Source organism: Falco naumanni, chromosome 18 (assembly GCF_017639655.2).
Source record: "Falco naumanni isolate bFalNau1 chromosome 18, bFalNau1.pat, whole genome shotgun sequence".
In the NCBI taxonomy this organism is placed as follows: domain Eukaryota; kingdom Metazoa; phylum Chordata; class Aves; order Falconiformes; family Falconidae; genus Falco; species Falco naumanni.
In genome coordinates, this window is record NC_054071.1 from 6,335,461 (window position 1) to 6,351,990 (window position 16,530).

Consider the following 16,530-nt stretch of genomic DNA (forward strand, 5'->3'; position numbering starts at 1 on the left):
GGGGTGTCACCCGGGTGCAGGATACAGCCCCCTTCCCCCCCGCAGGGAGTGCCCCCCGCCGACCCCATACCGGTGGGATTCCCCATGTGCAGTGCGCCCCTCTCCTCAGCAGAGGGCGCTCCTTGCTCCCGCCCGCGCTGGCTGAGGGGCGGGGCCGGGGGTGTGCACGCTGCGCGTGCCGCCAGGGGGCGCCGACCGGTGGTCGCCTCGCACCCGCCGGCCCCGCCTCACCTGCGCGCGCGAGGCGGGCACACACACCCCCCGCCCCCCCCCCCCCCCCCCCCCCCCCCCAGCCTTCGCCACTTTCCCGCCCCGGCCCGGGGCAGCGCGAACTCAGCCGTTGCCGCCATGGCCGAACAGGAGAGCCTGGAGTTCGGTAAAGCGGATTTCGTGCTGATGGACGCCGTTACGATGCCTGAATTCATGGCAAACCTCCGCCTGCGGTGAGTGCCGTGAGGGGGGGAACGGGCGGGGAGGTGGAAACCCCCGTTCTCCTCACCTCGGGGGGAAGGGGTTTGTGAGGGGTTTATGAGGGGATTGTGAGGGGATTGTGAAGCCCTGGCTTCCTGGTTGTTCCCCCCTTGCACCCCCGATTAGCTGCCGGCTGTGGGGAGGGGGGGTGGGCTGTGCCGGTTTAGTGAGCTGAACCGGCCCTGCCTGAGCCCGATTGAGGGGCAAACTGCACGAAAGAGGGGAATTCTTTGTGAAATGGGGGTAAATCAGGAGGACCAAGTAAATAGGAGGGTGCAGCCAGGGGGCACCGAGCCCCCCTTTGGCTCTGGGGGGTGTGTGTGTTCGGTCACCCCCCTGCAAAACCTCCCTCCTCTCATCAGACCTCATCTGCTTCAGGCTCCACCTCATATGCCTTCCCTCTGACAGGTATCTTGCCCGTGCTGATACGTGTGCAAAGTTAAAATGGAAAAAAACCGGCAATAAAAGTCACCAAGTCGAAGGTTGCTCGAGCCCCATAGGAGCCTTACAGCCCTTCGCTGGGGCAGCCTTGCTGCGTTAACGTTTTGTGATCTTTATAGTTTTATTGCCCTACTAGACCAGCTTCAGGAAGATCTGCGTTTTCCTCCCGGTTTCCTCTGTGAAGCACAACTAAATCCTGAGCAGCACTGCTAGAGGGACAGCTGGTGGGGACCCTAAGTCCGTGGTTGCCTTTCACTTTCCATTATAAAAGATTAATGGGAGGTTTTCCTGATAAACTCTTATACCCCTGCTTGTGCAAGGATTTGATAGTTACCAAAGGGAAGCCTTTGGGATAAAACCGTGGATTATTGGCTGCCCCACCCAGTTTTGCTTGTACTTTACTGACTGTTCCTCCCCTGCCACTTGTGTTCTGGAGATAGATGAGATCCGTCGCGTGTCAGGCCTGTGCAGTTGTTGGGCGCACCTGAGAGTGGTTCTGGCAATAGCCGAGGGAAGAGCGATGGGCTAAGCTTCCTCAGCTGGCATAAAACTACTGAGGAAGGAGAAAAACCAGCTCTTTTGGCAATTGTGGTGTCTCCTCTGGGTGAAATCTAGGTTTTGAGGTCTGGCTGCATCAGCCGCTGAGTGCTCGGGAATACTTTGTGCTAGACACCTGGCTACTGGGGTGTACCTGTCTTCTGTGGTGCTGCAGAGTCAGGGCTCAAATCCTGGTGGTGTGAGGTACAATAACAACTGGCATATTTGATACTATATTTTCTTTTATATTTTAGATTTTTATTTGAGTAGGGAGGGCAGTTGTGTTTGAATACTAAGAAAAACAGCATGAACAGTTGAGCTTTGAACATGAGGAAATGTCAGATTCAAAAGAATTTTGCAGTGCCTCTAAAAGCTTTAATTTGTTTCTCATTTGTTCACGGCATGACACTAATTGTATTACAAAGGGCTTGCAAACAAAGTAATTGTAATTAGCAGGAAACATGCATGTAACAGGTTGTTCTTGAGGCTTTTATTCTTTAGTTAATGTGTATTAGAGACTAAATGAAGTATTGTAAACGGACTGTTAGATTAAAAAAAATCAACTTAGCATGTTGGTTGCATTTAGGAATCAGATTAGTTAACTGAGAGATGCCACTGGTAGACTTTGCTAATTTTGTGTGAAAGAGGATGAGCAGAACAAGCTAAAGCTAGCAATTCTTGATCCTTACAGTTGATATGCAGTTTGATTTTGTTTTATTTTTTTCCTGTCATGTTGCATGCTGATTGTGCTGAAGGATGTTGTCTGGACATCCCTGCTGTGTCTAATACGCCATCAAGTGTCCCTTTAACTTCAATACCTTGATCACTGGTACTCGAAACCAGACTTTTCCTTGTGACATCAATTCAAACCACAGTTTCTTTTGCATGAGAAGGCGTGTGTTACTTTGGCTGTAATCTGCAGTTTGCAAGCAGAGGTCTGGCTCAAGATTGTCTTGTATCTGTCTGTGCTGTGGGAAGAATAATCTTCTGTTGGGGAAAAAAAAAAAAAAAGAACACTGTTAATTTTTCTAGCCTTGGTGCTGTCATCCCCTGGCTTAAGGCTTGTCTGCACCAGGATGTTTAGGAAAGCTAATCTGAATTTACTAAAAGTGAGGCTTTTCAGTAAAATTGCTATACTCTGCTAAACCCTGTTTGACAGTGCCAGTAGAGCTATGGCCCTCGCCTGCTGACCCAGCTTTGCTGCTGGTGTTGTTACAATTCTCAAGCAACATTTGCTTCTCTTATTTCTACTGCTTTGGAGACAGTAATTAACTCTTGCCTGATGATACATCTTAAACTGTGTCATACCCAAATTACATCCTAGATTTTGACCCGCTCGAGGTTTGATTATGTCACATTGCGTAGATGGCATGAGTTGCCTTGAGCTGAACAGAATGGAGAAATTGTTGCTTCTCCATCATTAACTTCACGTGGCAGGTTTGTTCAGTTTACACTTGGATGGGCTCCACCCTATTCCATAAATCCAGCTTTCTGCCAGAGCTATTTTTGTTCAGGGTCACTGGCTGACCCAAGATGGGTTGTGCTGGATTTAGTTCCCAAGTGAGCCCAGATGTGGGTGGAATTGAAATCATACCAGTTTTGGTGCATGCAAGGATATTTCCCCAAGGACGTCTCTAGTGGGAAAAAGAGAAATGGTGAAGTTGCACTTTAATACTAGAATTTAGTGGTGTTGACATGGGCTGGATTAGTATGGCAGATGTGTTTGTCAGTGTGAGTACCTGCCCAGGTAGGTGGATGGATGCAATGTCAGTTCACTATCTCATTTCCCAATCCCTGTGCATCTTGCGTTGTTAATTTGTGGGTTCATGTAGCAATTCAGCAAGGATATCACAGCATTAGTATTTTTTCATGGTGATGTCTTGCAACTGATTAATAAACTGGCCATATCATGTAGATACTCAAGCAGTCACTGTGTGTTATGTGCTAATTGTAAATAAAAGTCATCCGGTCCTTGAATTCCTTAGTTCTGAGTGGGCTTCGTACCAGTGTCTGGTTGTGATTCTTAGTCATCAGAATAATTAAAAAAAAAACAAACCCAAACCCAAAATAAACAAGCAGGACTATTTGGAACAGTTAGCATGGATTCAGTAGCTAGCTTTGTTTCTTTATAGCAAACCTCTATAGCTTTAACAGATAATTATTCTTTAAGTGCTCCTAAGTGTGAATTATTTTAAACTGTCATATTTGAGCAGTTTGTGCTTCAGCAGGTAATCTGGCATTCCCTTTAATCGGCTCCCTGTTGACCTTTGTGGGCAGGTTGATTACTGCAGTGATAGTTGGCATTTTAGTTCCTGTCAGAGGACATAAGAGTAATTGAAAGGCTCCTTAAAACTGAATCTTTTTAATGTCAAACAGCTCGCGGATCCTCTTGCTGACAGTCAAGGGCCAGTATTTAGCTGTACTCTGAGCGGTACCCACCTGTAATCTAAGGGAGAGCATCCTGCTCTGGACTTGTTAAAACACTTCAGTTTCAGCACGAGGTCTTGGCTTAATGTGACTGACTATTCCATAGCAGGTGGAGTGAGATGGTGCTTGTGGGAAGGGAGCAGCGATCTCGCAGGAGTTGCTAATGTTTTGCAGAAATTGTGGCGTAGATGAAACCTGCAGTGTGAACTTTTGAGTTAAGAGATACACAAAACTGTACATCACTTCATTTTTCATCACACCATAATGAAAATTTCAGGTGATGGAAGTTATCATTTTTCATTTACTTCCTTGTAAGGAAGAGGGCAAGGTTATTTTTCATAAGTATGAAATATTCTGGTTTATATGTGATTTCTCACATTATCCTGCAAAGACCACTCGTTGTACTATCCTGTACAACTAACATTTTTATAAACAAATCAAAACACAGAGCTTTAAAAATCATACATATGGCATGCAAAGAGTTAGCTTGATTTCTTGAATTATCTGTTCTGCAGTCTTAGTGATAATTTCAGGAATAACTTGAGACTAGCTTCTCCTCACAAGGTCTCAAATGCTTTGCAGGAGAGTGAGATGTGATCCCCTCTGTGCCGGGCAGTGAGATGGTGTGAGGGTCCAGCTGTGGATAAACCCAACACCTCTGAATCGCAGCTGGGGACTGTAAGTGGAAAGCCATGCTGAAGTGCAAGGAAAAAAATGCAGCAGACAATTATGTATCACAGTGGCAGTGTAGCGTTCGGGGTAGTTCCATATGAGCTGTGTGCTCAAGGTCTTTCTGTTCTCTCATCTAATTTGTGAGCAGGTGCTATTTGACTCATCTTTTCCTGATTTCTAGCGAGTTGCTTGTTATTCATAAGCATTGTGCAAATCCCCTTTGGGGAACTTAATAGATCTTAGTTCTGATTATTAAAGAATTCAAAGATGCATGAAAGGAAGCTGGTGAAAGCACCTGGTAAGATGTAATGATTGTGAAATGAGTTTTGGGTTGTTTTCCTTTTTTTTTTTTTTTTTTCTTCTTTTTTCTTTCATTTCTTTATTTTTTTTTTAACTAATTCCGGCATGAAATCTGATGTGGAAGGCTGTACTTGCTGCTCAGATAGTTCCTGGTCATCCCGGCCCACCTGTACCTGAGGATGTGGTGCAAAGAGCTACAGCTTAATAGTCCGTGCAGTTGCCTCCCTGCACACATTGTGATTTCAAACTTCTTAAAGCAATGCTGGATAAAATCACAGTTCTGACTTTAGTTAAAAATATGCTCAAGTGGTCTTTACTGTTTCTCAACTATTTCTTACAGTCAAACCCTAACATTTTCAAAGCTATCCTAAATTAAGGCAACAGTTCTAAATTCTTATTTATTGCAGATACTTTTGAAAGCGATCTAGTATTTATTAGGATTAATAATATTTTTGGTATCAAGAATGTATGAAGAAAATGTGGGTTTCCTCTGAGAATTTTCTGTGTTTGCTGCTGAGGCAAGTGTTCACTGTGAAGCATAGGCTGTAGTTCTACAAAAAGGCTGTAGCAAACCAAAACAGATCTGGGCTTCAAATGCTGCAGAGGGATATCTTGAAGGCATTGTCTTGAGACAGTGGTGTGTAGGCTATACCTTTTGGACCTCTCAAAAAAAAAAAACCCCGAAACATTTTTTCTTCTGGATGATGTGGTGGGTTGAGTTCATAGTATCTGTCGGTCTTAAAAAATGATCTGGTTTGTGTTTTGGACGACTGATATGAGCAGCTGTTGGTCTCTTGGGTTTGTAGCACACTCCTGTGCAGGCAGTTTTGGATACAAGAGGCTGAAGATGGTGCCAAAAATGTACAGACTTTGTAACTGCCCGGGTGACCTGAAGAGAAGCTATAACGCAGTTGTTCACAGCCCCTTTCAGTAGGTGATAACGAAGGGCATTTTTTTTTTTTTTCGTGTAGATGCACAGATAGTCACTCATCTTGTGGTTCCGAAAGGCAAAACTCTTGTTCTGCATTTTAGTATCCTCTAGACCTGGAGACTGGGTGACTTTCCTTCATTTTTGTGTTCCTGGGAGCTCTCCTCAACAGGTCTGGAAAAACGCACACAAGTTCTGGGGTTGACCAAACACTTTAATTTGTTCCTGTTTTCAGAGGATCAGTGTCCCCATGAATACATTAGAAACAAATCTTTCTCAGCAGGGATGTGGATCATTGATGGCACTTAGTTCTTCATCTGTATAGCACCCTTTCTGCTCTTCTGGTGACTTAATCTTACTTAAAGTAAGCGAAGGGGTGCTGTCTATATTGTATTGATGTTTTTACAGCGGCTTTCTTATCTTTTGAGCACCATCTTAAACATTCATATTTTTGGTTGAAGTTGTGGTGGGAGAGGTTTGGCTTCATGGTAGGTAGTAACAGAAATATTATGTGAATGCTTAGTTTCATTCATGCTTTTGGTAATGAAATATTCATGCTTAATAAACAAGCTTTTCATGCCTTTAAGCCATTTTTATTTTCTCATTTTAAATAGGTATGAGTATTTGAATTGTTCATGTGGCATTGAATTAAAATGCTGCTGGGAAGAGTCTGCTTTCTTTTTGGAGAGGGGTGCCTGCCACTGCAGATGTTGCAGGACACTCACTGCTGCTTGGACGGTCAGCAGTTAGGTCTCATCAGGTCTTGGCTTCTTCAGAATTGCTCAGTTTGCAGAGAGCTGTCTTGTGTCAGAATTTGGAATGAATGGAATGAAAATTCCCCTTAGTCCATCAAAAATTGTCTTACGAACTTGGACAAGGTCTAGCTTGATCTTCATAGATGGAAAAGGCCATCAATCTCATTTAAAAAGCAAATCCGAACTAGACAAGTAGCAAAAGGGAGGATCAAGGCCAGTTTTCTGATTTCTGCAGGGACTTCATGTTCAGCTTATGGAAACTGATAGCTGCTGCAGGTGGGCTCAGTGTTTCCTGACAGTGTTCGTATGAATGAAGCATTGAATGAGATGGTGTCCAGTGTGGAATTTGTTTTGCCTCCATGTGTGCTGAATTTATGTAGTTCCACTGAATCTTCTTTTGCACATCTGCCCTCCCCTGACTTATGAATACCTTCTTTTCTCAGAGTGAAATTTTACAGTAGTCTTTTTATAGCAGTGTGGGTGAGGTAGTGTTTAATAATTTTAACACATGGGTGTTGAATAATATACGAGTCCAGATTTATGAATGAGGTTAGTCTTTCAGGGTAGCTTACCAGCATAAGAATGTAAAACTAATGCTGTGCACCAGATCTGCTAGTCCTGGCTTGCCAGCTGATGTTGAGCTGCATTTATGGTACTTGTAAGAGCACAGATAACAAAGTTTAATTGTGGGTAGCTAGCAGCAAGCTGGGGAGGGACGTTCATGTCACATGGCATCAGGTCTGAAGAGAAAGCACTACAGAATCAGTTTTGTAACCAGAACTATTGCAAATTAGCTCAATAAGGAGCATCTTCTATTACATCTCTTTTTTTAATATATTATTTTTTCTGCTGTTTTACGCAGAGTGTATCAACAAAAGTCAGCTGGTAATTTAGCAATTCCTCAGCAGCCTTTTTGCTTTCGTTCTTGCCTCTTCTCTGCGCTTATTTTGTAGATTCTGATGAAGTAATATGAGTCCTGAAGATCCTCAGTGGGCAATGCATCTGTTTGTGATACTGTAAAGTAGAATCCTGTTCTTGTTTTTGACTACCACACATTTGAGATGGCTTGTATTACCTGCATTGTCTTAACGAAAGTAATTTATCTTCACCTTCTGAATTTCCCTAGTTAAATTTTGACTTTAAGATCTGCCAAATTTTTACAGTAAATATTAGCTTATACTTCCAATGAGTCTCGTGGTCTCCTTTCATCAAGAGTCCTCTGCTTTGACTTCTGTTCCAAAATCTACCTCTTTAGATGGTTTTACTGATAATACCACTCCACTAACCCCTTGCATTTCTTTCAATTGAGCAAGCTTTTACACTACCTGAACATTTCCCCTTTAGTCATATTTAATCAAATTCCTTTCAGAGTTGCAGATCTCGCTAGATATTTGGTTGTTAGATCATCACTCTCCTTTCCCAGTCCCTGGGTCATGATTGTATCTTTTTATGGAATGAAGACATTCTGAGGTTGCGGGAGAAGGAAAGACATGTCCGAACATAGGTTTGCCTTTAAGTGTTAGATCAGGGAGCTGTGTGTCCTTTTGTAGCAAATGCTCATTTCCAGTTCTAAGAAACAGAAATACAATTTCTAAAATATTTCTGTTCCATTGAGGGCTTTTCAGTGAGACCCAATGAGATCTCTGCTCACACTACTGCTGTCAGGTACTGCTGTTTCTGTCTCTGTTAAACAGACTGGGAGAAATAAGTTTCCATTGTGGTGCTTTGAAATGCTAAAAGAACAGTTTGGGTATGAAGCTGCTCTGTGTTTGGGAGTGAAAAAGGGGCGTTAGGTAAGTTTAACCTGTTGAAAATACTTTTTTTCTTCAAATCTAAACCCTGTTTCTTAGATAACCTCTGTCTTTTGTTAGGAATGAGGTTTTTCTCGTTCCTGGGATTTGTTACAGGTAGTGTTCTCACCTGGTCTGTGTGGGGCCTGGCAGCCACAAGCAGACATGGCACAGCAGACTGCTGCTGTTTGTGAGTAGTGTTTCAGACAGATGACAGATTACATGCTGTCAGAGCCCAGCAGTGAGAAGCTGAGGAAGGAGGGGGGGGATATCATGTAAAGACCTTTTAAATAAAACAGTTAATAATAAGCCAGAGGACGCAGCCCCATCGTCACAGATGGTCTTGCAGTGTGCTGCTTCTCAGGCTTGTCAGTAGAAGTGTGATGAGTGCTTGGGCCATAACAAGTCTGTTCTTGCTTTTAATTCTTCATGGTGATGGTACTTTCCATACTGCCCCTTCTAATTGCAGAGCATTTTTCTTTGCAGACTTTAATGTTTTCTTTGAACAGCATTGGAGTATTTGTTTCTCACCACTATTGCGTTTTGACCGATTCACCTGTCTGCTGAAGCATTTTGCTGCGTGCATTTCCTGGTTGCTGTGATGTTGCTAGCCACCCCTTCTTGATTTAGGAGTTGGCGGTGGCCTGCCCTCTTGCTGCCATTTGCCTGCTCTGACCTGCCAGCCTTGAGATACGTGAAACTTTAGAGAACAGTTAGTGTGCGACCGTTGGGCTGGTCTGATCCAGAGCGTTATTTACAGAAAAATATACTGTTGGGGATGAAAATATGGCATTAAACCAGTTATGTGGTCCCTAGACAGCTGCTTGCTTGCCATGATTTCATTTCTAATCCTTGGATATTTCTTGCTGTACTCCAGGGTGTCAGCTGTTGTCAGGCGCTCTCACTGTCCCTCCAAGAAATGTTGGCCCACCTGACCCTTACTTTCTCCTCTTGCTGACTTCCTATATTTTTATAATTGCAGCTTCCTCTTGGTCATTCTTGGTGACTTCTCTTGCTTTCAGCACCTTCTTTGTACAGGTGAACACCTCTGCCCAGCTTTCCCCCTTGTGAAGTGTCTGCTTACGTCCCTTCAGCTCTCGCAGTGGCAGAGATAGCTTCTCTGATACTGGTGTTGATCTTTTCAGCCTTGCCCAGTGAGTGAGCTGGGGTTCCCTTGGGCTGGAGCAAGCAAGCTCTTCTGGACAGCAATTTGCTTGTTCTGCCTGTACCACCTGACTTGGTCCTTTCAAGGCCTTTGCTTTGAAGCCAAGGGTTATTTCCCCTATAGTATATCAGACCTGAGTTTAAGCTATAACACAGAGCTCAATCTCTTGCCTAGAACCACCTTTGCACTGATTTTTGTGCTTGCTCCTTGTCTTACACCTTGGCAAACCCCCCTTTTCCACATATACTAAGTTACCTACAGATTGTTCTTGCTTTCTGTTTTATCTGCTTCGCCTATCTCTTTGCCTCTTTCCTGTTTGACCTCAGAAATACAGCTTATCTCCTTCCAGTGTTTATCAGTTTCTCCTACAGCACTGATCTGTTAACATGTCTGTCTGAGAACTTTCTGACAAGCATTCATGTGCTTTTCCCTCAGTTGCTCCTCTTTTGGTGTGGAAGAAAATCTCCATATAAATTTCAACATAGACACTGCCTCCTCCTGAAATGTCTAATTTATGAAACCTACACAAACTTTGTCATGGTAGGAGGTTTGGTATGCTGCAACCGCTGATTATCTTGTTGATCTGTTCAAGTAGTTTCCTGATTCCATACTGGATCTGTGCCCATTGGAGTTAGTTTCTTGGGTCTGGACAGAGCCTGGCCTGATGCTATCCTGCCTGAGGTTGTTCAGGTAGAGAATAATTTGCTTATAGTATCATGATCTGTTCCCATTTAAGGTTGATGTAACTTAATGTGGGAAGCCTGAAGGCTCACTACATCCTCCTGGAAATAAAAATTGGAGATTTGTGGCAGGACTTTGTGCATTGTGTGGTATGTGATGTGCTGCAAGAGGTGAATGTTTAGTTTAGGGTAGTGTGTCTAGCTCTGTCCCCAAACAGAATTTTTTAAGTTTGTGGTTTTTTGCTTGCCCCTGCGCTCATGCAATCCTGCATGGTTTATTTAGCTCAAGGCAACTTAAGCACGCTGGAACTTCTGATGACCTTTGAATAAGCCTGCATATTATGGGGCTCCTGTTGAAAAGGTTTTCAGTCTCATTCTGATGTAGAGCAGGTGTACATTGCTACTCCTCCAATGAATTATACTTTAGGGCACCACCTGAAAATTTCTGAAAAGGTCCCGTTTTAGTATCTGGCTTCCATTAGAAGCATCAAACTGGTCAGTGCCTTTGTCATTGTGCTGGTGCCCAGGACAAACTCACAATAGGGAAACCAAAGGGGGCTCAAGCAATTTACTACATTGTTCTGTCCAGGAAGCAAAACAGCCAAGGAGTAATGAGAACCTGTATTTTAACAGCCTACTGAATGACAGCAAAGGCTGTTCCACAATGAATAGTTAGGAAAAACAAACTAAACAAAAAAATTCTCTTTTCCCACTGTACAGACTGCTTGCTTTCGGGAGAGCTCTTCTGTGGTATATTGAGGTGGTAAAATCTGGCGTGTCGGCCTGCAAAAACTCTGGTGGTTGTAAAAGCCTGTACATCACGGTTATCAAGAGTACAATGAAGCTTTCATATAGCTAGACATCTTTTAGGTGTTTACAGTAAAACTTCAGCTTTTAGGTGAATTTTAGCAATATGACTAAATAGGTTATTTTGTTTACAAGGATGAACTATAAAGTAAGTTTCACCTTCAAAGGAAAAATCCAGCTACTGTTGTTTGAAGGCCTTTCTTCCTGTGCACTGTTTATAAAACAACTGTTTATAAGTTTATATATATAAAGTTTATAAGCTTGTGAGGCTAGAAATAGTGCCTTCCACTTCTTAATACTAGCTTATTTGGCATTTTGTTCCTTCTTGATTGTGGGTGTAAAGACCAGGGGAATGAATCAAAGAAGATTGAAAGAGCTGTAAGTACAATTTAAGCCTCCAGAAAAATCCCAGAATACCAGACCCTGAGCACTCGGAGTCTTTAAGTGAACTTGCTTAGAAAAATTGTTGCCCTTGCTACTGCAGGGATTATACTCTTTTGTTTGCTTTTCAAAATATCAGAAAGACACAATGCTGCTTTTCCTTTTGCTTGCAGAGACATAAGTACCCCAGTATTCTTTTAGAGTTGGATGTAAACAGCTCCTTGGAACAGTGGCAATTAAACTTTGTTGAAAAGTGCTTAGCAATGACAAGAAAATGTTATTTCCGAAGGATTTCTGTAGTACTGAGGTGGTTTTTTTTTTGTGTGGTTTTTTCTTTCTTTTCTTTTTTTTTTTTTTTTTTTTTTTTTTGCAAATGAAAGTCCAAATTTACCACAAAAATGTCCCTGTAACCTCTTATAATTCAAAACATATTACTTGCTTTTCAAAAGCACAGACAAATTACCAGGGAGACTTTCTAAAATAAGACCAAGGGTTAGATACATAACTTTGTGGACAATGATTCTTGATAATAGTATGTTTCCTTTTCTGAGTTTTGCCTATGTCACAGTAAGAAAGTAACTTTGCTTTATGTGGTTTATGTACTGACCTCTTTTAGTTGAAGAGAACACTAACGACATTTGTGTATGCCTGCAGGAATCAGTATATAAAAAGGAGTATATTTGCTTCCCTTTTTTTCCTGTTAAATGTAGCATTTATGTCTCTAACAAAACAAACAATAGAAATCTTGTCTTTGTTCTTAATTTGGTTTTTGGGCTGTACTGCATCCTGGCTTTTAAGGATGCAGACATTCCTAAGCTAGACATCTCCAGTCTCTGGAAGCTAATTCTCTGAACCTTTATTAGTTATACTGAACTTAAACCCCTTTGAGGAAATGCCAAGAAAATGTAGATACGTGTAAACCTTTTTAAACCCGGTATAAAACTATACAAGCTGAACTTGATTGGAAACAGAAGTCAAGTTGAACAATTTTGAAATAATTGGGAATATTTTGCTTAATTTTTCAAATTAGTTGGTAGAAAACATGTTTTCCATTAAGGGCTTACGTTTTTTGGAGACTTAAAGCCAGGGAGCTGCTTGTTGTCAAAGTGAGTCTTATTTTTAACCAGAACATTTTGGCTGCCTTCTTTCTTTTTAGGTACTGTCACTCCATTCCTGTGGGTAGTGGAGTGGCAACTGATGTATTGCAGGTGTTCCAGAGCTTCACCCTGTTCCAGTGCAGTCTGGATCAGTCCATGGCGAATGGTAGGGCTGTGTTTTGACTCGTGGGGCAGTCAATTCCATGTGTACTTGTCACCCCTGTGTAACTTGATGGCATTAGAGTATGTTGTGTACCTGTATCTGCTAGAGCCTTATACTCCTGTGGGTCTGACGTGCCAGGCCATCGGGTCCACAGAGACCAGAAAACCCAGTTGTCCCTCTCCTCCACCTGGCCAGAGGCAGGGTCCCTCTAGTCCTGGCCATAGGATTCTCCTCTCACCACTTGTAAAAACAGTTTAGAATTCCTTTCCATAGGGTCAGGAGTAAGATCAGCCCTTCCACTCTGTCTGAGGAACTGCCCATTGGAGACTGGAGCAGGAGGACTGGAAGAACCCCCATTTGTGATTGTTTTTTCCTTGCAGTTCACATACCAGTGCCTCTAGGGTCGAGGTGTATTTTTCATCCCCCTTCCTTATGTCCTCGCTGTGGTCGTGCAGGTAAAACCACAGGGTACCCCATGGTGTGTACGCTCTATATTCTCTCTTCTGAGTAAAAGGATGCTTACTGTAATAGCTGAGGTACTGGCCCATACAGATGGGGAGTAGGACATATTCTCTTTTTGTTGCTGGAACTATTGAAACAGTTTTTCCCAGTTTTCAGACAGTTTCTCCACAGGTGAGACACAAGTCTGTAGGGAGGAAGAGAATTTTCTTTCTATTGCTGGAGTTGGTGAGCCACTTCATCAGCTGTTGGTGCCTCCTCATCTCTTCCAGTCTTTACTGGCCAGTGCCAGTCAGTCACCCCACCTGCCTGGAGCGATGGATGTTGTGGGGTTTGGATACTGAGTGCTCCTGCCATGAGGAGCAGAGGAGTGTTAGACTTCCAGCTGGTAGGTAAAGTATGAAAGGCAGGAAAGCATGATGGTGGACACTTATCTTTTAAAAGGTGCTATGTATATCATCCCCTGTCATGCAGGAAACAAGTAGCAATGTAAATTTCAACATTTTCATTTACAAGAATGCCTGATTATTTTTTTCCTGCTTTTCGGTTGGGTTTCTGGATCTTTGAACCTCCCATTGGAGCCAAGGCAGCACCTGCTGCTTGCTCTGTGAAGGAACAGTTGAAGCAGTTGGCTTAGAGCAGGTAGATCTTTGCTGTTTTCATGACTTGCCTGAGGTGATGATGTTTTGGGGCTCTGGTCATGTACATAGGTCATGTCAGACTTCAGAGGCCAGCCCAGATTTGTTGCTACTGGAATTGGGGAGAAAACTCTTTAGCTGATCTTGGTCTCCTCCTGTGATTTTTTTTTTTTTTCCATAGTTGATTTGTAACTGGCAATTCAGCTGCTTTGCTATGGAGACTGTTTACTGAGGTTAGTGAGTAAACCCTGCACAGATAGACAGATTTATTTCACTTGTTTTATTGTATAGACTAGCTTGGGAGCAGTAAAAATGTATTGTGTAGCAAACATTGTAGTAGAATCGTGAAAACTGTTGAACTGGGTCGTAATCTTTTAAAATGTTAAACTCAATCTGATATGTTTTAACCTTCTGGTTTTCCTGTATTGTCCTTGTATCTAGAAAAATTTAATGTAAGTTAAATACAGTAAATTTAGTTAGTTTTTAAGACATTTTGTAGTGCCTTGACTAAAGGAAAAATTTGCTAGGATTACATTTACTAATGTATGCTATTAAACTGAAATAAATTGCAGGATGGAACAAATTAACAGGTGCTTACTGAAAGACTGGCTTGGTCAGTAGGTCTGGTTTATGTTGTACTAGCGATGTGGGAACACTTTGGAGAGCTCAGACATTCAAGTAGTCAGGGTCAGCTTTGTGGGTTATTTTTATCAAGACACTTTTCTGCCTTTTTGAAGGCTCCTCTGTACCTGTATGTCGGTTATGTGTTAGAAGTCTTGTGCGAGTAGGAATTCCCACACTTTCACATCCTTTGTGCAGTGCCAAAGCATTTTTCACCTCAAGTGCCAAATTCTGGGCTGTCTTGATGAGTATGGTAAGCCCCATAACCAATCTGGGAAAGCTTTCAGGGGAAAAAAACCCCAACCCTCTTAACCTTTCATATGCAGATGTATTGGCTTGGCTTAGCCCAGAACAGTTTAAGATAAATGAGCAGCAGCCTCTGTTTGTCTTAATGAGGCATGTGATGTAGAAGCTGATAGCACTAATGGCCAGATCCCAAGGAACTGGGAAAACAGGAAAATTGCACAATTGTGCCCACCCATCTGGTCATCACTGGGTGTCCACATGGGTAGTGGGAGCCTTTGAGACTCTCATTTTATCATTCTGTGAGTAATGGAGTGTAATGGATATTTTGCAAACTAAAAATCCCTGTCGCTGAAGACAGCAATTTCTTTGTGGTTTTTACCTGGGTTTGGTATTCTTTGTACTCTCCATTGTGTGCAATGAATACCAAAAATAGCCCTCTTTTTTTTTTTTTTTTTTTTTAATGTGGGGAGGAAATAACATGAAAAAACATCCTATCCCTTATCGTGTACGAACTGTCCATCTGTCAGTAAGGACACTCACTGGGTCTAAGTGGTGAGTGAGCAGCACTGACAAATTCAACTATTTACTGATTTGATTTTTTGCTTTCTGATGTTTAAGCCTTTGGGATATGCTGTGGTTGCTTTTAAGCTTTTCTTTACAGTGATGAAAGCTAAAAACCTCTTAATCAAGCTGAAGATGGTTGTATTCATTCTACTCTAGGAGGATGTATTTTTAAGAAAATAATTGTCATGAAACCCATGGAATAAATCACGAATGCCAGTTGTGAATATTATTTCTCAGTCTGTAGTCTTGCCTTGTGTTTACCTCCCTGCTCAGTGCTGCTGTTGCTGCCACTGACCTCTTGGGTTGTCCGGCATTAACTTCTGACATAGAGTTTGCGTACCAAGGATTTTGCCTTTGAAGTCACATCTTTCACTCAGGGTAGAAGAGTGGAGTTGTTTTTAGTCTCCCAGAAATTTTGTGTGAACACAGAGAAGGCACCAACAACAGAAAGCTTTTTTGGAGCAGGTAATGTCAGAATTCACTTTGACAGGATTTTATGTGATGCAAGAACCCAGGGTTTTCACAGGGGATGTCCCTGCCCTTAGGTGCTTTCAAATGCTGATGTCTGGGAATGCCTGAGAACTGATTTGGTTGGAAAAAGGATCTGTTGCTTCTCTCTCAGGATCCCCAAGAGCCTTCCAGGGTGGGAAACTGGTGACACAAGGTGATGCTGGGGGTCCTGGGACTTCTGCTCACTCGGGTTGACAGACCTCCTCCCTCCCTCCCTTACTCCTTCCTCCCTCCCTCCCTCCCTCCCTTACTCCTTCCTCCCTCCCTCCCTCCCTCCCTTACTCCTTCCTTCCTCCCTCCCTCCCTCCCTTACTCCTTCCTTCCTCCCTCCCTCCCTCCCTTACTCCTTCCTCCCTCCCTCCCTCCCTCCCTTACTCCTTCCTCCCTCCCTCCCTCCCTCCCTTACTCCTTCCTCCCTCCCTCCCTCCCTCCCTTACTCCTTCCTTCCTTCCTCCCTCCCTCCCTCCCTTACTCCTTCCTTCCTCCCTCCCTCCCTCCCTTCCTTCCTTCCTCCCTCCCTCCCTCCCTCCCTCCCTCCCTCCCTCCCTCCCTCCCTCCCTTCCTCCCTCCCTTCCTCCCTCCCTCCCTCCCTCCCTCCCTTCCTTCCTCCCTCCCTCCCTCCCTCCCTCCCTCACTTCCTCCCTCCCTCCCTTCCATCCTCCCTCCCTCCCTTCCATCCTCCCTCCCTCCCTCCCTCCCTCCCTTACTCCTTCCTCCCTCCCTCCCTCCCTCCCTCCCTTACTCCTTCCTCCCTCCCTCCCTCCCTCCCTCCCTTACTCCTTCCTTCCTCCCTCCCTCCCTCCCTCCCTTACTCCTTCCTTCCTCCCTCCCTCCCTCCCTCCCTTACTCCTTCCTCCTTCCTCAGCACTCGATTCCCA

At 43.5% G+C, this 16,530-nt stretch overlaps 1 protein-coding gene across 4 annotated transcripts in view; it reads left to right on the top strand.

Moving 5' to 3' along the window:
* Positions 1-318: 318 nt before the first annotated feature.
* Positions 319-16,530, top strand: part of MYO1D (myosin ID) — a 162,348-nt gene continuing 146,136 nt past the window's right edge. For all 4 annotated transcript variants that reach the window (XM_040617250.1, XM_040617251.1, XM_040617253.1 and 1 more), the window contains exon 1: positions 319-443. In XM_040617250.1, the coding sequence (XP_040473184.1) occupies positions 349-443 (95 nt within the window). In that variant the 5' untranslated portion in view covers positions 319-348. The remainder of the gene's footprint in view (positions 444-16,530) is intronic.